Source organism: Lissotriton vulgaris, chromosome 5, assembly GCF_964263255.1.
Source record: "Lissotriton vulgaris chromosome 5, aLisVul1.2, whole genome shotgun sequence".
Taxonomy (NCBI): Eukaryota; Metazoa; Chordata; class Amphibia; order Caudata; family Salamandridae; genus Lissotriton; species Lissotriton vulgaris.
In genome coordinates this window covers 1,698,046,188-1,698,066,859 of record NC_141693.1, presented here as the reverse complement: position 1 = coordinate 1,698,066,859, position 20,672 = coordinate 1,698,046,188, and the positions used below count along the sequence as shown (strand labels likewise).

The 20,672-nt window shown below is 49.4% G+C and overlaps 1 protein-coding gene across 2 annotated transcripts in view; it reads left to right on the top strand.

Annotated features, from left to right (window-relative positions):
• Nucleotides 1-12,061, top strand: part of MYO1D (myosin ID) — a 512,976-nt gene extending 500,915 nt beyond the window's left edge. For both annotated transcript variants that reach the window (XM_086923844.1, XM_086923845.1), the window contains exon 22: nt 8,046-12,061. In XM_086923844.1, the coding sequence (XP_086779970.1) occupies nt 8,046-8,202 (157 nt within the window). In that variant the 3' untranslated portion in view covers nt 8,203-12,061. The remainder of the gene's footprint in view (nt 1-8,045) is intronic.
• The last annotated feature ends 8,611 nt before the right edge of the window (nt 12,062-20,672 follow it).

The following is a 20,672-nucleotide window of genomic DNA, read 5'->3' as shown; positions in this document are numbered from 1 at the left end:
TGACATTTTCACTGAGCCCGGCGGGCTAGATGCTGCACGTGACCATCCAGTGGTAAAAATACAGATACTTTGTTGCGAAGTTGCAGGATCCTTTGCGAACACTCATCTTTGTGCTACTTCAACAATGACCGTATCAAGAGAAGAGAAACGACTCAACAACAAAGAATGTTGCCTGCAGAACACGATGACCCTTTTGAACACCCGGGGGCATTTAGTGCCTGGTAAAAAAAATTAGCAAAATATGCTTAGGTCGTTTGAGAGAAGCCTGGCCGTACGTAGGTTAGGCTGAGAAGCCACGTGGGTTAGGCTGAGAGAAGCCTGGCGGTACATGAGTTAGGCTGAGAGAAGCCTGGCCGTATGTGGGTTAGGCTGAGAGAAGCCTGGACGTACGTGAGTTAGGCTGAGGGAAGCCTGGCTGTACCTGGGTTAGGCTGAGAGAAGCCTGGCTGTATGTGGGTTAGGCTGAGAGAAGCCTGGCTGTATGTGGGTTAGGCTGAGACGTCTGGATGTACGTGAGTTAGGCTGAGAGAAGCCTGGTCGTGCGTGGGTTAGGCTGAGAAGCCTGGACGTACGTGAGTTAGGCTGAGAGAAGCCTGGCTGTACGTGGGTTAGGCTGAGCAGCCACGTGGGTTAGGCTGAGAGAAGCCTGGCCGTGCGTGGGTTAGGCTGAGAGAAGCCTGGCCGTACGTGGGTTAGGCTGAGAGAAGCTTGGCCATGCGTGGGTTAGGCTGAGAGAAGCCTGGCTGTACGTGAGTTAGGCTGAGAGAAGCCTGGACGTACGTGGGTTAGGTTGAGAAAATCCTGGACGTATGCGGGTTAGGCTGAGAGGAGCCTGACTGTATGTGGGTTAGGCTGAGAGAAGCCTGGCTGTATGTGGGCTAGGCTGAGAAGCCTGGACGTACGTGAGTTAGGCTGAGAGAAGCCTGGCTGTACCTGGGTTAGGCTGAGAGAAGCCTGGCTGTATGTGGGTTAGGCTGAGAGAGGCCTGGCCGTGCGTGGGTTAGGCTGAGAAGCCTGGACATACGTGAGTTAGGCTGAGAGAAGCCTGGCTGTACGTGGGTTAGGCTGAGAAGCCACGTGGGATAGGCTGAGAGAAGCCTGGCCGTACGTGGGTTAAGCTGAGAAGCCACGTGGGTTAGGCTGAGAGAAGCCTGGCCGTACGTGGGTTAAGCTGAGAAGCCACGTGGGTTAGGCTGAGAGAAGCCTGGCCGTGCGTGGGTTAGGCTGAGAGAAGCCTGGCTGTACGTGAGTTAGGCTGAGAGAAGCCTGGACGTACGTGGGTTAGGCTGAGAGAAGCGTGGCCGTACGTGGGTTAGGCTGAAAGAAGCCTGGCCGTACGCGGGTTAGGCTGAGAGAAGCCTGGCAGTACGTGGGTTAGGCTGAGAAGCCTGGACGTAAGTGAGTTAGGCTGAGAGAAGCCTGGCTGTACGTGGGTTAGGCTGAGAAGCCACATGGGTTAGGCTGAGAGAAGCCTGGTCATACGTGGGTTAGGCTGAGAAGCCACTTGAGTTAGGCTGAGAGAAGCCTGGCCATACATGGGTTAGGCTGAGAAGCCTGGCCGTACACAAGTAAGGCTGAGAGAAGCCTGGCCATAGGTGGGTTAAGCTGAGAGAAGCCTGGCCGTACATGGGTTAGGTTGCGAGAAGCCTGGCCATACATGGGAAAAGGCTGAGAGAAGCCTGGCTATACATGGGTTAGGCTGAGAGAAGCCTAGCAGTACGTAGATTAGGTTGAGAGAAGCCTGGCCGTACGCGGGCTAGGTTGAGAGAAGCCTGACCGTACGGGGGTTAGGCTGAGAGATGCCTGGCTGTACGTGAGTTAGGCTGAGAAGCCTTGGACGTACGTGAGTTAGGCTTAGAAAAGCCTGGCCATACGTGGGTTAGGCTGTGAAGCCTGGCCGTACGCGAATAAGGCTGAGAGATGCCTGGCCGTACGTGGGTTAAGCTGAGAGAAGCCTGGCCGTACGTGGGTTAGGCTGAGAAGCCACGTGGGTTAGGCTGAGAGAAGCCTGGCTGTACGTGGTTTAGGTTGAGAAGCCACTTGGGTGAGGCTGAGAGAAGCTGGCCGTACGTGGGTTAGGCTGAGAAGCCTGGCCGTATACGAGTAAGGCTGAGAGAAGCCTGGCCGTAGGTGGGTTAAGCTGAGAGAAGCCTGGCCGTACATGGATTAGGCTGAGAGAAGCCTGGCTGTATGTGGGCTAGGCTGAGAGAAGCCTGGCTGTATGTGGGCTAGGCTGAGAAGCCTGGACGTAAGCGAGTTAGGCTGAGAGAAACCTGGCTGTACCTGGGTTAGGCTGAGAGAATCCTGGCTGTATGTGGGTAAGGCTGAGAGAAGTCTGGCTGTATGTGGGTTAGGCTGAGAAGCCTGGACGTACGTGAGTTAGGCTGAGAGAAGCCTGGCCGTGCGTGGGTTAGGCTGAGAAGCCTGGACGTACGTGAGTTAGGCTGAGAGAAGCCTGGCTGTACGTGGGTTAGGCTGAGAAGCCACGTGGGTTAGGCTGAGAGAAGCCTGGCCGTACGTGGTTAAGCTGAGAAGCCACGTGGGTTAGGCTGAGAGAAGCCTGGCCGTGCGTGGATTAGGCTGAGAGAAGCCTGGCTGTACGTGGGTTAGGCTGAGAAGCCTGGACGTATGTGAGTTAGGCTGAGAGAAGCCTGGCCGTGCGTGGGTTAGGCTGAGAAGCCTGGACGTATGTGAGTTAGGCTGAGAGAAGCCTGGCCGTGCGTGGGTTAGGCTGAGAAGCCCGGACGTACGTGAGTTAGGCTGAGAGAAGCCTGGCTGTACGTGGGTTAGGCTGAGAATCCACGTGGGTTAGGCTGAGAGAAGCCTGGCCGTACGTCGGTTAAGCTGAGAAGCCACGTGGGTTAGGCTGAGAGAAGCCTGGCTGTACGTGGGTTAGGCTGAGAAGCCTGGACGTACGTGAGTTAGGCTGAGAGAAGCCTGGCCGTACGTGGGTTAAGCTGAGAAGCCACGTGGGTTAGGCTGAGAAGCCACGTGGGTTAGGCTGAGAAGCCTGGCCGTAGGTGGGTTAAGCTGAGAGAAGCCTGGCCGTAGGTGGGTTAGGCTGAGAAGCATGGACGTACGTGAGTTAGGCTGAGAGAAGCGTGGCCGTGCGTGGGTTAGCCTGAGAGAAGCCTGGCTATATGTGAGTTAGGTTGAGAGAAGCCTGGACGTACATGGGTTAGGCTGAGAGAAGCGTGGCCGTAAGCGGGTTAGGCTGAAAGAAGCCTGGCCGTATGCGGGTTAGGCTGAGAAGCCTGGACGTAAGTGAGTTAGGCTGAGAGAAGCCTGGCTATACGTGGGTTAGGCTGAGAAGCCACGTGAGTTAGGCTGAGAGAAACCTGGCCATACATGGGTTAGCCTGAGAAGCCTGGCCGTAGGTGGGTTAAGCTGAGAGAAGCCTGGCCGTACGTGGGTTAGGCTGAGAGAAGCCTGGCCATACATGGGTTAGGCTGAGAAGCCACGTGGGTTAGGCTGAGAGTAGATTAGGTTGAGAGAAGCCTGACCGTACGGGGGTTAGGTTGAGAGAAGCCTGACCATACGGGGGTTAGGCTGAGAGAAGCCTGGCTGTAAGCGAGTTAGGCTGAGAAGCCTTGGACGGACGTGAGTTAGGCTGAGAAAAGCCTGGCCATACGTGGGTTAGGCTGAGAAGCCTCTTGGGGTAGGCTGAGAGAAGCCTGGCCGTACGTGGGTTAGGCTGAGAAGCCACTTGGGTTAGGCTGAGAGAAGCCTGGCCGTATGTGGGTTAGGCTGCGAAGCCTGGCCGTATGCGAGTACGGCTGAGAAGCCCTGTGGGTTAGGTTAAGAGAAGCCTGGCTGTACGTGGGTTAGGGTGAGAAGCCACGTGGGTTAGGCTGAGAAGCCTGGCCGTATACGAGTAAGGCTGAGAGAAGCCTGGCCGTAGGTGGGTTAAGCTGAGAGAAGCCTGGCCGTACATGGATTAGGCTGAGAGAAGCCTGGCTGTATGTGGGCTAGGCTGAGAGAAGCCTGGCTGTATGTGGGCTAGGCTGAGAAGCCTGGACGTAAGCGAGTTAGGCTGAGAGAAGCCTGGCTGTATCTGGGTTAGGCTGAGAGAATCCTGGCTGTATGTGGGTAAGGCTGAGAGCAGTCTGGCTGTATGTGGGTTAGGATGAGAAGCCTGGACGTACGTGAGTTAGGCTGAGAGAAGCCTGGCCGTGCGTGGGTTAGGCTGAGAAGCCTGGACGTACGTGAGTTAGGCTGAGAGAAGCCTGGCTGTACGTGGGTTAGGCTGAGAAGCCACGTGGGTTAGGCTGAGAGAAGCCTGGCCGTACGTGGTTAAGCTGAGAAGCCACGTGGGTTAGGCTGAGAGAAGCCTGGCCGTGCGTGGATTAGGCTGAGAGAAGCCTGGCTGTACGTGGGTTAGGCTGAGAAGCCTGGACGTATGTGAGTTAGGCTGAGAGAAGCCTGGCCGTGCGTGGGTTAGGCTGAGAAGCCTGGACGTATGTGAGTTAGGCTGAGAGAAGCCTGGCCGTGCGTGGGTTAGGCTGAGAAGCCCGGACGTACGTGAGTTAGGCTGAGAGAAGCCTGGCTGTAGGTGGGTTAGGCTGAGAATCCACGTGGGTTAGGCTGAGAGAAGCCTGGCCGTACGTCGGTTAAGCTGAGAAGCCACGTGGGTTAGGCTGAGAGAAGCCTGGCTGTACGTGGGTTAGGCTGAGAAGCCTGGACGTACGTGAGTTAGGCTGAGAGAAGCCTGGCCGTACGTGGGTTAAGCTGAGAAGCCACGTGGGTTAGGCTGAGAAGCCACGTGGGTTAGGCTGAGAAGCCTGGCCGTAGGTGGGTTAAGCTGAGAGAAGCCTGGCCGTAGGTGGGTTAGGCTGAGAAGCATGGACGTACGTGAGTTAGGCTGAGAGAAGCGTGGCCGTGCGTGGGTTAGCTTGAGAGAAGCCTGGCTATATGTGAGTTAGGTTGAGAGAAGCCTGGACGTACATGGGTTAGGCTGAGAGAAGCGTGGCCGTAAGCGGGTTAGGCTGAAAGAAGCCTGGCCGTATGCGGGTTAGGCTGAGAAGCCTGGACGTAAGTGAGTTAGGCTGAGAGAAGCCTGGCTATACGTGGGTTAGGCTGAGAAGCCACGTGAGTTAGGCTGAGAGAAACCTGGCCATACATGGGTTAGCCTGAGAAGCCTGGCCGTAGGTGGGTTAAGCTGAGAGAAGCCTGGCCGTACGTGGGTTAGGCTGAGAGAAGCCTGGCCATACATGGGTTAGGCTGAGAAGCCACGTGGGTTAGGCTGAGAGTAGATTAGGTTGAGAGAAGCCTGACCGTACGGGGGTTAGGTTGAGAGAAGCCTGACCATACGGGGGTTAGGCTGAGAGAAGCCTGGCTGTAAGCGAGTTAGGCTGAGAAGCCTTGGACGGACGTGAGTTAGGCTGAGAAAAGCCTGGCCATACGTGGGTTAGGCTGAGAAGCCACTTGGGGTAGGCTGAGAGAAGCCTGGCCGTACGTGGGTTAGGCTGAGAAGCCACTTGGGTTAGGCTGAGAGAAGCCTGGCCGTATGTGGGTTAGGCTGTGAAGCCTGGCCGTATGCGAGTACGGCTGAGAAGCCCTGTGGGTTAGGTTAAGAGAAGCCTGGCTGTACGTGGGTTAGGGTGAGAAGCCACGTGGGTTAGGCTGAGAAGCCTGGCCGTATACGAGTACGGCTGAAAGAAGCCTGCCCGTGCGTGGGTTAGGCTGAGAAGCCTGGCCGTACACGAGCAAGGCTGAGATAAGCCTGGCCGTAGGCGGGTTAGGTTGAGAAGCATGGACGTACATGGGTTAGGTTGAGAAGCATGGACGTACGTGGGTTAGGTTGTGAGAACCTGGCCATACTTGGGTTAGGTTAACTGAAGCCTGGCCATACTGGGTTAGGCTGAGAGGAGGCGGAGCCTGGATGTACGTTGGTTATGCTATCCAAATGAGTGGTTTCCATAATTTGCAATGCAGGTCTTCCACCGATCACCGCGCCCCTGGAGATTTTCTTTTTTGCATATGCAAATTGGCCTTTTCTGCTCCTTCTCCCTCCTCCTCTTGCACAATTGCGCATTCCGTGTTTGTTAAAAGCTTTGCATATGCAGCACAAAGATGCGTAAGAACAGAGCAGACATGTTGGCTTTTCAAATTGGCTGCAGTTTGCACTGGTGCAAAAGAAGCATTGCTCTTGGAGCAAGTCATGGAGACTGTACATGCAGCCTGGCACTTGTTACCGTCTGCTACTTCCTAGCCCCATGCTCTGGGGCTTTCTATAACCTGCTTCGGGCCGCAGTTTACACTTTACAAGCATGTACATTAAACCAGGAATACACCGTTAATGCTGGCATGCTCAGAGCCCGGGGCACTATAAAAAGTGCTTTCTCAAACCACACAGGTAGTGTGTGAACTGGAATATGTCCTCCCCACTTGAGGTGAGAGGTCGTACTAGCACCCCCTCTAATATACATTACTACGCTGCTTCCGAGTTAGGTTCATGCAATGTAAATACCACCACGTACATACCTACATGCACACACCAGTTCCTCTATAGTTACTCCAAATGACTCACAAAGGAGATGGTTGATACTCGAGTTGGTTTGAAGACCATACTTTCTTCCGCAGTCTGTTTTAATTAGCAGTGAGATTAATTCAAACATTCCACCCATTACTTTTTGTGCTGTCCAAACGAGTCCCTCTAAATAGGCCTGGTACGTCCAGACTAGGGTCACGTGTGTGCACCTTACATTATACATAGAAAACAACCCAACATCCGAACTCCCTTCCTTTTTCTTTGCAGGAGGGATAATACTTGCCTCTGTGTTTTTAAATTGAATCCAGGATTAGATTTACAAAGAATTTTTGTTATCTCTGCAAATTGCACTGTTTGCGACCGAAAAATGCATTTTGCTATGTAATAATCACAAATTGTGATTCGATAAGTAAGTGAGGGTTCATAGTAAGTGAGCAAGAGGGTTCATTATAAGTGAGCAAGAAGGTTCGTAGTAAGTGAGCAAGAGGGTTCATTATAAGTGAGCAAGAGGGTTCGTAGTGAGCAAGAGGGTTTATAGTAAGTGAGCAAGAGGGTTCATAGAAGCGAGCAAGAGAGTTCATAGTAATTGAGCAAGAGGGTCTATAGTAAGTGAGCAAAAGAGTTCATAGTAAGTGAGCAAGAGGGTTCATAGAAGAGAGCAAGAGGGTTCAAAGTAAGTGAGCAAGAGGGTTCATAGTAAGTGATCAAGAGGGTTCATAGTAAGTGAGCAAGAGGGTTCATAGTAAGTGAGCAAGAGGGTTCATAGTAAGTGAGCAAGAGGGTTCAAAGAAGTGAGCGAGGGTTCGTAGTAAGTGAGCAGGAGGGTTCATAGAAGTGAGTGAGGGTTCATAGTAAGTGAGCAAGAGGGTTCATAGTAGTAAGCAAGAGGGTTCATAGTAAGTGAGCAAGAGGGTTCATAGTAAGTGAGCAAGAGGGTTCATAGTAAGTGAGCAAGAGTGTTCATAGTAAGTGAGCAAGAGGGTTCATAGAAGTGAGCGAGGGTTCATAGTAAGTGAGCAGGAGGGTTCATAGTAAGTGAGTGAGGGTTCATTATAAGTGAGCGAGAGGTTCATAGTAAGTGAGCAAGAGGGTTCATAGAAGTGAGCGGTTCATAGTAAGTGAGCAGGAGTGTTCATAGAAGTGAGCGAGAGGGTTCATAGTGAGTGAGCAAGAGGGTTCATAGTAAGTGAGCAAGAGGGTTCATGGTAAGTGAGCAAGAGGGATCATAGCATGTGCGCAATTGTCTTACAGCTCTTGGCCTTACATTCTTATTTCTTTCCTTCTACTCCTTAAGACATCTGGCCACATATAATTTGGGCTTTGTTCGAAATGTCATACAACACTGTGTAGTACAATGAGGTAATGTTTTGTACTTTCAGGTAGTGCAGTGAATTATGTTCCTTTTTTTTGAGTGAAAAACACTGATGACGTCATCAAGAAATAATGGACAGTGTTTTTGTCTGATGAATTATGGCATTGTACTTTCTGCAACCTAAAGCCAGTTGGCCCCATAATTTATTCACTAATTTATTGTTTCTTACTCTCCCCTCCCTAGTGAGAAACGCCGCCTGCAAGTGACCGTGACACACCCCATCCAATGCAGTATGCATGGCAAGAAATGCACAGTCTCAGTCGAAACTAGGATCAATCAAACGCAGCCAGATTTCACCAAGAACCAGTCAGGCTTCATTCTGGCTGTGCCAGCAAATTAAACCCTCCTTCCGCCCGGCCTCTCCCCCAAACCCCTATGCCCTGTAGCCAGATCCCATCCCCGGATGCATGTGTGACCCATCTGGGAGGGGACGTGGCCAAGCAAGAGTGGTCCATCTGAGAAGAGAGGAGGATTTGGAATCCCTCAACAGACCTCTGGCAAACCCAGATGTTCTCCTCTGACCAGAAGGAGGCCAACATGTGTGAAGAGTAAGACCTTGCCAGCAACCTGTTTTTGCCCCATGGATGAGTCGGAGTCTAGTTTTATCCATAGTGACTGCCTATAATTATTCGTTCCAGCCTGATGAAGCACACCTCCCTCCCCAAGAGGCTGGATAATCCCTTCTAAGTGGCTTGCAACCTGCACAACCACCAGAGCAATATTTTGAAGCAATGCATCGCCTACAAAGAAGGACATCTGGAGTACTATAAAGGGCTGATGACCACCAGGGTCCATGGTAAAAAACGTTCACTGACCTCTCGTTCCCCAGTGGTGACTTCCCATAGGGTCATGAGGATAGGGAAGTGGGGGAGGAAGGTTAGACTTCCACACGTCTGCGGTATAGAGGGCATTACTTGACAGGTGGTTCTCTTTCTTCTTGTTTTTGTTGTTCATGATGATCGCCTCACCGACTGGAAGTACTAGAATACTAACCCCCATCAATTGCTTCAGATAAGGGATTCTTGACACTGTAAGTCCTCTCTCTGACTCTTGATATAGGGGTGCCTGAGGGTCAGCAATACGTAGGTTATATCTGGGTGTTTTTTTTTTTGTTCCCCCAAAGGAGAGTGACCTCATTTTGACACCTTAAATTCCACTTAAACTGCTGACATTGAAATCTTTGAAAACGCCCTTCTGGCCTGACTTTTCCAACGGCGGCGTAGAGCCAGCAGGCGGATGGCTCAGGGTGTTTCCTTGAGTTGTCTTGAGATAACTGGAAAGGTAGAATGATGAGGTTTGGTGCAAGTATTCTGGTGTAGGACCTACACAGTGTGGGCAGAGCTCTGTGTTTGACAGCTAGGCTCTCTTACCTGCTCTCCTACTGGTACTGGGTAAGTAGGGAGTCAGTAGTTAGCCCTAGATCAGCTGAGCCAGCAGGATTCCAAACGCTTATCATGGTGGACCTTAGATTGACTAGTTAAAGTGTGTGGGCGATTGCTCTACCGCGTCATCTGTGTCCCAGCTCTGTAGTTGACGGTCCCTCCTCTGCAGAGTGCCACAATACATAACCCCCTAGTACTGCCATACGTGCTGAGGCGGTCTGCCCAACATCTACCCACTTCATCTAGGATCATTAAACAAGCACCATTTTCTTTGTCAACCTTTTCACTGTTCACAAAGGACAACCACTTTTTCCTCAGACTGCAGACCAGGACTTGATTTCATCTAATTCATCATTTTTTTAAAATGTGCTTTAAAATGTTTTTTAGTTCTATTATTTTATTGTTTTTAAGGGGCAGAGGGCACACGTGAAACACAATTGAAATGAAGCCATGGTGGGTGGATTAATGTTGTGTGGTGTCAGACTGGCATCGCAGTGGGTATTCATGCCAGCCACCAGACTCACTACTTTTCTCCTTTGTGTAGCACATCCTAAACATGAGTAATCCTGGTGATTCTTTTTATTTATGGGTCTGCCTCAGATGCCAATGTCTCCTGCGTGCAGGAGAAGATTTTATGTTTTCTTGTTGCAGACCCGGACCTCTGAATCTTCTGCATTGGAAATAATGGCCCTTTGGAAAGGAAGGGGGGGGGGGGTCAGGGGTTGATGTATATGTTGCTTATTTGTTTTGTAAATAGAAATAATGTGATTGACTGGAATCTTTCATTGGGAGACTTTTCTACACAGTGGCCCTGCTGGACAGGTCAGGATTCTGTTTCTGTGCACAAGTGACGTGCAGCGAATTTGAGGCTTGTACCAACATATCTCCACCGGGTGAGAGTGTGCAAGGGATATGTTGAGCTGGGATTTGGAAAACAGGCTTAGACGCTCCTACTCACAAGAGACAGATTTGAATTGGTACTAGAGCCCCGTATTCAATATCATGCATGTCTTACAGGTAACCAATCTGGTAAGAGTACCAGCGGGTCTCTATGTATAAGGTGACCACCTCCCTCCAGGTCATTACAGGTACTGGGACACATTGATCAAAACTTTGCATCACTTTTGGTGACTTTGCACCAGCGCAAAGTGGCACAAATTGTTGATTTGGGATTTACTTTCCAGGGCAAAAATTTTTTTTGCTGGAAATTGTTTAAAGTAACACTACTTTCCACAAAGGGGGTGTCTCATGGGTGATACATAGGCATCCCTGTGCAACCACTCATGTTTTTTAAACAAAGCACTATCTAGTAACATTTTTAGATCTGACTTTGCACAAAAACATATGCTTCCTTGAAGTATGTATGTAGAAGAGGAAACATTTTTTTGCCAAACCTTTCTAACTTTGCATGTGTGATGTACCGTACAGCCCACATACAAAGTGGAAAAAGTTTTAAAGTAAGTCTAAGGGTACTGTTTTGAACTGGAAGGCTATCCTTCCATTACAAAACCCATGCCAAACTCACAGACCGCTACGAAGTATAGCGCAAAAGTATATGTGTAGCACTAGGCTGACAGAAAGTGCACAAGTGTTTGTGAACAGAGAAGTAGCCCCATATCGTTCTAGATACGGCGCTGTCCTCTCTTTCACAAAATGCACAACCCACGGCTACATAATGTAAGAAAACAGTAAATTTGCCCCACTGTTTTCAGTCCTGCATTTGGTGTGAAGGCCTGATGCATTCTAGGTGTTGTAGTCTTGTTTTGCTCCCATTCAACTAACTTACAGCAAAGCCCTTGAAAGCAATAATTTGCAGGTGAAAAGTTGAGGCCTGTAGACACTGTCCATAATAACCTGGAGAGAGGTGGTGCTCTTTCACGTCTGATATCTCTGAACCCCTGCATTGGTAGAGTCCCTCCATCCCCAGCTTATATTTTCTTCTCTGTGAGGAGCAGACATAAGCAGCTGGAAAACAACACATATCTCAGCAGTGCCTCCATTTTGTGCGTCGCCAAGCTTTGTAAAATCAACTGATGTCAGTAGGAGCATACTGTATCTTCTTTCTGCACTTTTGTTCAATTTTGCATTCCAGAGAGGATGAAATAAGTGCATTCCCTTTCCAACAGTTACCTCCCAACAAAAATATAGCCCATGTTCTGCAAAGAATGTAGATTTTTCCCAAAGCCAGTCCTACGGGCAGGTCCACTGGAATTATGCAGCAGGGGTACACCAAATTATGCAGCAGGGTTGAACATATGGCACCACGTTTTTATTAATGTTTGATCCATTTGAGCTAGAAACACTTTTTTGTTAAAATCTGCATCAAATGTTTCAAATCCATAATAATGCGAAAAATGCGGCAGAATCACATAATTCCCGTGGCCCGGCCTATTGCCTACATTCCACGGCTGACACATTTGCACATCAAAGTTCATCCAAGTGCCTTGGGCATCACCGACCGAACCACAGCCATGCTTGTCTTAGCACTTTTCTCTAAATAAATATATGCATTTATATAGACCAGAAGCAATACTTGTTTGAGAACAAGCTCTGCAAAGGGGTTATCTCTGTGCCAGAAAGGAGACGTATTGTATTGTGAAGTCTGCATTAATGCTTTCAAAAAGTATATGTAATTTTGTTGCAAAATGTTTTAAATGTATTCTGTCAAATTTGGTGCATATATTTGTTTTTTTCCACGTATTAATTTTATTTGACAAAAACAGTCATTTAGGAAACGTGGGGCAATAATACAATAAAATGCTCTTTATTTTTTAATTTCTCATTGTACTTTATTAAAAAGATAATATGTTAAATCTTGATGCGTGGTCTCTTCTCATAATTCAAGTTACAGAATCTGGGCCGTCCCTTACAGGTAATTACGAGGAAGGCTACAAGAAGTAAAATCTAACTAGTTGAGAAGCAATACTTATTTCAGCACTGCTTTATAAGGCATCGAAAGTGCAAGCTTTCTACCCAATAAAAGATAATGTAAGCTTCTGTCACATACCATAAGAAAGTATTGGGTTTTCAGTCTTTTCCCTGTCAGAACTTGTTTGACAGACACAGTTTAACCAAGAGATTCTATGGGAAACATGTCTACGTTCTTCCTCCTATTTCTGTGGCGTGTAAGATGGAGGGTACCGAGGGTCCTGGTTCTGACACTATCACAGGTACCAATTTTTACAGATGGTTGACAGATTTTATGGGACTGAGTGCTTAGACTGACAAGATGATGAGGTGTTATCTCCTGCTTCCTGTATCACAATGGAGGCTTGGGTCATCCGCTGGACAAGGGCAATCTACCGCCATCTTAGTTGCAAGACCTCTCCAGAGAATTTTAGATGGGTGCTGACCACAGGTAATGCTATACGTTTATTTTTTGGGAACTTTTATGCTCCCAACATGGTAGTGCAGGTGTAATGTTTACACAGCGGCGGCAGTCACGGATCGGGAGTTTGGGGGTGGGAGCGGGAGGAGTGGGTATAAAAACAAGCATTTACAATGCAATGGTCTCGGCATTATTAACGGTAGAGCTATTGGCATTGCTCATGACATTTTTTTTCTTTTTTTTAAAAACATAAATAAATGGTATTGTGATTTACAATGGCAATAGGTGAGCATTCGAGAGTAGTAGAGAGTATTCGCGGACACAGAACCACACACACAGCGAGCCCCACACACAGCCAGCCAGCCAAACACAGTTAGCCCCACACACAGTTAGCCCCACACACAGCCAGACACACACACAGCCAGACACACACACAGCCAGACACACACACAGCCAGCCACACACACACAGCCAGCCACACACACACAGCCAGCCACACACTCACAGCCAGACACACACACAGCCAGCCAGCCACACAGCCACACACACACACACACTCAGCCAGCCAGCCACACACACACACTCAGCCAGCCAGCCACACACAGCCAGCCAGCCAGCCACACACACACACACACAGCCAGCCACACACACACACACACACACACACACAGCCAGCCACACACACACACACACACACACACAGCCAGCCACACACACACACACACACACACAGCCAGCCAGACACACACAGCCAGCCAGACACACACAGCCAGCCAGCCACACACACAGCCAGCCATCCACACACAAAGCCAGCCATCCACACAGCCATCCAGCCACACACACAGCCAGCCAGCCACACACAGCCAGTCAGCCACACACAGCCAGCCACACACAGCCAGCCACACACAGCCAGCCAGCCACACACACACAGCCAGCCAGCCAGCCACACACAGTCAGCCAGCCAGCCACAGCCAGCCACCCAGCCACACACAGCCAGCCAGCCAGCCAGCCACACACAGCCAGCCACACTCAGCCAGCCACACACACACAGCCAGCTACACACACACAGCCAGCTACACACACACATCCAACCACACGCACGCACACACAGACAGAGACACAAACGGCCCTGCTGTTGACTATTTCCAATACTTAATCAATTAGCAGGCAGCCTTATACCCCAGGAAGACGCACACTTGCCGGGCTATAAGCAAAAGACCACTTATCCCCCAAAGCAGAATGAAACAGGCTGCATAGGGTGCATTAAAGGGCGCAGGCGTCGGGCTGTGGCTCTGCCTTCAAGAGGGGGGAAGCAAGCTGCAGCCGGCAAGTATTCAGCGTCACCATCATACCTGAAATCCACCAGGCGTGTCTTCCACGATAAGGATGAATGAATAGCACAGCACCTATAGGTAGAGGAAACCAGAGTTGTTACGCCCGCTCTCCGGTTGTGTGAAGCCCCCAGAAAGACAAAGAACCCTCGCAGCCTAGACGGCATTGGTATCGTACCTGTGATATGGCGCAGCTGCAACATTCACCAAAGTCCGGCGAGAGCGACAGGTGATGGGTCCCGCCATGTTTAAAGGAAAGAAGGGGGAGCTGAGCGTGTCACGAATCACGTGACCACGCGAGCATTGCTTTTATTCTGTTGCCGTCAACAGTAGGCTCAAACGAGCAGCCATCTTAAAGTGGAGTTAGTTCAGATCGCAATCCATACGGTGGTACCATACAGACAGATCACCATAATGTATTTATTACCGTAAATCAAAGTAAGAACTCGAAATCCGTTCCTTCATTATATAATTAATTTAAACCAACAACTCATCGTCCAGATGAAATCAATTAAACAAACCTACACGAATACTAATGACGATACCGGAGACTCATAGTCATGGGGATTCCTCCAAGTAATCTGTTATAGTCAGAAATATTTTGAAACGCCTTGCCATCTGTGCTGGCTATCGTTCCAATAGCGATTCAAGTGGCGGGTCAAATAGCCAGTATGGTCACAATAATGTATTATTCCGGTAAGCCAAATAACATAAAATTCCACTCCAAAAGGAGTATTTCAGTTCATCTTTATATAAAATAAAATGTATGGCAATGCATGCAAACCACCATTAGTCCCAGAGTTAAAACCCCTAAATAGAAGGTAGTAAGTAATAGTTGACCACATTAGTGATATCCTAGAGGGCTGCAAAATTATGAAGAAACCTTCCTCATCATGAAATCTTATTAGAAGCATCATCATATCATTTAAATGTACAGATCGGCAAAGTAAAAGGAACAGGGACAGAAGAGGGAAAAGAAGTATTGACAGGACAAGTGAAACAAGAAAAACACCAGTGCAATCAGGGGGAAGAAGGCATGAGGACAGCGAGGAACGGCTCACCTTCACTGCGGGTGAAAACAAAATGGCGGCCTCAAGCTTCCAAAATATTTCGGATTCGGGGGCGTGTTCGATGTTCTCTGAATGGGCGTGGCCTAAAAGTGGAAAGAAGAACACTGAACACACCTCCAAATCCGAAAAGGAAGGAGCCTATTCGGAGGGACAGCTCTCTCCTCCAATTGCTGGCCTCCGTTTAGGAAGCCAGCCAATGGGAGAGAGGCAAAAACAGAGGCGGGACAAATCGTCCACACTAAGAAACATTAAATCTCGGTACTTCCGGCTCTGCCTTCGGCAGACCGGATATTACCTCGACCTAAAAAGTACCTTCTTACCCCTTCCTCGCTGTGTCTCTCCTCCGTAGTCCCCCGCTCTCAGCGTTGTGACTGGTTTCACCGCCATGGTTCGGCGCTCAGGTGCTGACTGGGAGCCTGGGCATGTTCGCAGCGCAGGTCAAAATGCGCCAGCGTGGAGAACATTCATGTGCATTTACACAGTGTACTCACAATTTCCCCTGCTCCTGTAGTCCGAGCAGCCTCGCCCTGCCCTGCAAAGCTGACGCAGCAGGAAAAAATACAATGATAATAAAGCGAGTTATTATAATGGAATTCTTTCTTTATTTCACTTCTAAAAAGCAGTGGGGAGACGTTCCTCTGCCTAAACGGAGGAGCCGCCACTGTACTTACACAGAGACAGCAGAATTGCTACATGATCTTTCCAGCAGTGTTCCCTGCCCATTGGAACAAATAGCAATTGGGTGGATCTCGTTGCATGAGCACTTATTCTGAATAAGCAATAGTTGACCAAGTTTTTTGGTTTGATTTACCATGTGGTTAACTTTGATTGCATTGTTTTAATATAGAAGTTTAAATATTTTTTTGTGCTGGGTGTGCTAAATAATGACATACTCTTTTATTACGTGGAGTGAACTTAGGTTGCTGGTTTGCTATAAGCCAAGGGGGAGGGGAAGAAATACTAAAGGTTGCACTCAAGTGGCATAGTGCAGTCTCTCAGACTGTCATAATGGTACGTGTTTTGGTGCCATGGTGTGTGTTCCTTTGCGCTCACACAGAACCTTAGTAATTGACCCCCTTAAGTGGAAGATCTTAAGTAAGTTTTAATGCTGACGGCCTGAGACATTTTCTACAAGTGTGGCAGTGGGGCCCTAATTAGTGTAAGTGGTGGCTTTTGAACCTCCCCTAACCCATTAGGCCAATCAATATTTATAAACACTCCACCAAAGAAATGAATCGGGCCGGGGCCTCATTCCTGCACTAGCTGGCCAAGGCGCTATGCTGTTAGCTGAAGCCAAAGGGCTTGCTTACTTGACCAAATTCCCATAGAGCATCTGGTTCATCTGTGCTAGAACTTGCCCATTAATCTGATTTGGGTTGAGGCAGAGATATACAGGTGCCAAACAGCCTGTATGATCCAAGGGCACACCAAAGATAACCACCAGCCTCAATGTTAGAGGTGCATGCCATCAGGAAAAATTGCTCCCAGTTGATTTATCATTTTTTTAATCTACAGGTAAATTAACTATCGGGAGCAGATACTTCAGCTAACAGGAATCACAACCACCTCCCCCTTTACCCCAGTAGACAGACTCTCTTCTCTCCCTCTCTCTCTCTCTCTCTCTCTCTCTCTCTCTCCCTCTCCTCCTCTCCCTCTCCTCCTCTCCCTCTCTCTCTCCCCTCTCCTCTCTCTCTCTCCCCCCTCTCTCCCCCCTCTCTCTCTCTCTCTCCCTCTCCCTCTCTCCCTCTCTCCCTCCCCTCCTCCCCCTCTCTCCTCCCCCCTCTCTCTCTCTCCCCTCTCCCCCCTCTCTCTCTCTCCCCTCTCCCCTCTCTCTCTCTCTCTCCCTCTCCCTCCCTCCCTCCCTCCCTCTCCTCCCCCTCTCCTCCCCCCTCCCCCTCTCCTCCCCCCTCTCTCTCCCCTCTCCCCTCTCTCTCTCTCCCCCCTCTCTCTCTCTCTCTCTCTCTCCCCTCTCTCTCCTCTCTCTCTCTCTCTCTCTCTCTCTCTCTCCTCTCCCCTCTCCCCCCTCTCTCTCTCTTCCCTCTCTCTCTCTCCCCTCTCCTCCCCTCCTCCTCCCCCCCTCTCTCTCTCCCCTCTCCCCTCTCTCTCTCTCCCCTCTCTCTCTCTCTCTCTCTCTCTCTCCCCTCTCTCCCCTCTCTCTCTCTCTCCCCTTTCCCCTCTCCCCCCCTCTCTCTCTCTCCCCTCTCTCTCTCCCTCTCTCTCTCCCCTCTCTCTCTCTCCCTCTCTCCCCCCCTCTCTTTCCCCCCTCTCTTTTGGGCAAGTCTAGAAATTGTGATTGTGATCAACCTGAACATGCAGAATCATGTCAGCAATGCAACGAAGGGAGCTAAAACCAGATGAGGATAATAAGGAATCTCAAACCATCCCTTCTACGGGAAGGCTTCAAATTGGCGGTTCAAGCTTTAGTATTGCCAAGGCTACACTACGGTAGTTCCACGCTCTGTGGTCTTCCCAAACAAAACTTGGCCCCACTTAGGGCTTCTATTAATGCCGCAACCAAATTGATTACTGGTACAAAAAGAAATGATCACATATCCCCAGTATTAAAATCCCTAAACTGGCTACCATGCAAAGCAAGAATACAGCTAAAGATTGCTGCATGACTCACAAAGCCCTTCACTTCAAGACCAGGGGCGTAACACAGGCCCCTGCAGCCCACGCAGTGCGGGGGGCCCCCGTGCTCCTGGGGGCCCCTCTCTCTCTCTCTTAATTAATTACATGGTTAGTGTGCACGCCAGGCCCCGGCCGGGCCTCTGAGAGGCTTTTCGTAATGAAATGGTGTGCGGCGGCGCGCAGTTATTTCCGCGTCTGCGCAATCTTCAGGGTGGGGGCATAGGGGTGGGGCTGGTCACTGGTGGCCAATTGTCTTCGGCATTGCGCAGCGCAATTGAAAGTGCGCGTGGGCGTGACTTGTGAGGCCTCCCTAGTAGAGCACTGATGTTAGCTTTATCCTCACGACCGACGCAGCTAACCTTTAAAATGAAATACTTCAAGAGCAGTTTTACGCTCCAAATGTTTCCTATTATGATCGCGCACACCGCACAGTAGTCGGGCTGAGATGGAAGCAGCAGATTGGATTGGGTAATTTTTGGTGTGCAGAAGAAGCAACGGGAGCGCCGGGCGAGCAGCGTTGATCTTCATGGGATCATTAGATACGCATTACAAGAGCCCTGTTGATTTTCCTTGGGCTGAACAGATCAGATGTGAATGTGATCATCCGGCCCGCAAGTGCACTGACGCCTGATATAAAACATTTTAGCGCTACCAAAATTAAAAGTGTGCTATTGGCGTGAAATGTGAGGCATCCCATGACCCAGCCAGTCTACGGTACTGAGAAGGACCGTCACAGTGACATCCAGTTCGAGCCAGGCTCGAGCTTTCAAGGGCACGCCCACCACTACAAATTCAAAGTGCAAGCCCTGGCCTGGCATCTTTCATGCCTGCATCTTGTCCATTGCCATATTAGCAGAGTTGAAGCAGCAAACCTAGACCGCCCTTTAAGTAGTACAGACAGGTAAGCGAATCCAACTAACGCCAGCTTTTGTACATACTAAATGGGCTAGTATTAAATAATGGCATCTGGTGGCATGTTAAATTGGCTCCAAGTGGACGTCATGCTTTCATGTAAGGTAGAAATACTGTCTGTTTTTCTGACAAATTAGACAGAAATGCCTTGATGGAATATTTACTTTCATTTTCATGTTTAAAAAACACAAAAACGTCGTAATTATTGTGGTGTCTGTTGCCTTTGAGGAAGCATTTCTGGTCCACTGTTAATGTGAGCACAAGTCTAATACTGGACACCCTCGGGTTCTCAGAACTTTCGAGAGTTGGACGAGCCAAAAACATTGAACAGGACAGCCCAGCCAAAAAGATAATAGGGTTAGTCCTGGCCTTCCGAGCTTATGCAGGTACTGAAGCATGTAAACTGTGCAGCAAACACCATGTAAAAATACGATACTCTTTAAAGTTCAAAAAAGTGTATTTAACATGCAGAAGGCTTTCACCTTAGTACATTGGATTATATCGCTGCCTTTAGGAGCATTTGATTGTTTTTAAACATGAACTCAGAAACATTGATGCCTTTCCCTCTCAAGGGCAATGCCGTTAGTAACCTAAGATAAAGGTCAATTGTGATGAACACCTTATATGTACCACAGATTCATATTATAAATGGAGAACCATTATAATATATTAAATCAAACATGAAAAAAGATTCTGATTTTATGAATTTCAAGGAGCTCTCATTTGTGATAATGAAGAAAGGGGCAAAAAAAAGTATTTGCTTAGGATCACATACTTTGGTCTTGTAGAGAAGCGCAAATTGATCCCACACTTAGTATTTTCACATTTGTGCAATGCAGCCACCAGATGGGTATCTCTTTTTCTCTCCTGAAACGTAAATACTTTGTATTTACTTCTTGGCACATGAGGTTAGAGCATAGGTATTACACAGTCCAGAAGCCTCAGGTTGTACTTTTCATTGGGTGCTCACATGTACAAACATCTCACATGAAGTGATTCTGATTCAAATGCCCAATTAGTACACTTGCCAAAGCAGCAGGATGCCTTTAATATGTCAATAATGCCCACTATTATATGAGGGCCACCATTGTGCCAAGGCTGGACTCCATAGCAGCCAGAAAGCCCACCATATATTAGTCATGGCAATTATTATGCGAGGGGCGTACACTATTATATCAGGGATGACTGTAATTAGTCTGCTCATGCTCTTAATCAATCAATATATCAATCAATCAACACATTTGTATAGCGCGCTACTCACCTGCTAGGGTCTCAAGGCGCTGGGAGGAGGGGGGGTTGCTACTGCTCGAACAGCCAGGTCTTGAGTTGTTTCCTGAAGGAGAGATGGTCCTGGGTCAGCCGTAGGTGGGTGGGGAGGGAGTTCAATGTCTTGGCCGCCAGGTAGGAGGAGGATCTTCCTCCGGCGGTGGTTTTGCGAGTTCGTGGGACGGTGGCGAGGGCGAGGCCGGCGGATCGGAGCTGGCGGGTGGGTGTGTAGAATGTGAGGCGGCTGTTGAGGTATTTGGGGTCCATGTCGTGGAGAGCCTTGTGTGCGTGGGTGAGGAGTCTAAACGTGATCCTCTTGCTGACAGGGAGCCAGTGCAGGTCTTTCAGATGGGCAGACATGTGGCTTTGACGGGGGATGTCCAGGATGAGTCGTGCAGAAGCGTTCTGTATGCGCTGGAGTCTTTTCTGGAGTTTGGCTGCGGTTCCAGCGTAGAGGGTGTTCCCGTAGTCCAGTCGGCTGGTGACGAGGGCCTGGGTGACCGTCTTCCTGGTTTCGGTGGGGATCTACCGGAAGATCTTTCGGAGCATGCGCAGGGTGTTAAAACATGATGACGAGACGGCGTTGACTTGCTTGGTCATCGTGAGGGAGGAGTCCAGGATGAAGCCCAGGTTGCATGCATGATCTGTTGGCTTGGGGGCGGTGCCCAGGGCAGGGGTCCAACAGGAGTCGTCCCAGGCAGAGGGGGATGGTCGCAGGATGAGGACTTCCATCTTGTCCGAGTTCAGTTTCAGACGGCTGAGCCTCATCCATTCCGCGACGTCTTTCATTCCTTCCTGGAGGCTGGCTCTGGCGGTGGCAGGGTCGTTGGAGAGGGAGAGTATCAGCTGGGTGTCGTCAGTGTAGGAGATGATGGTTAGGTTGTGCGATG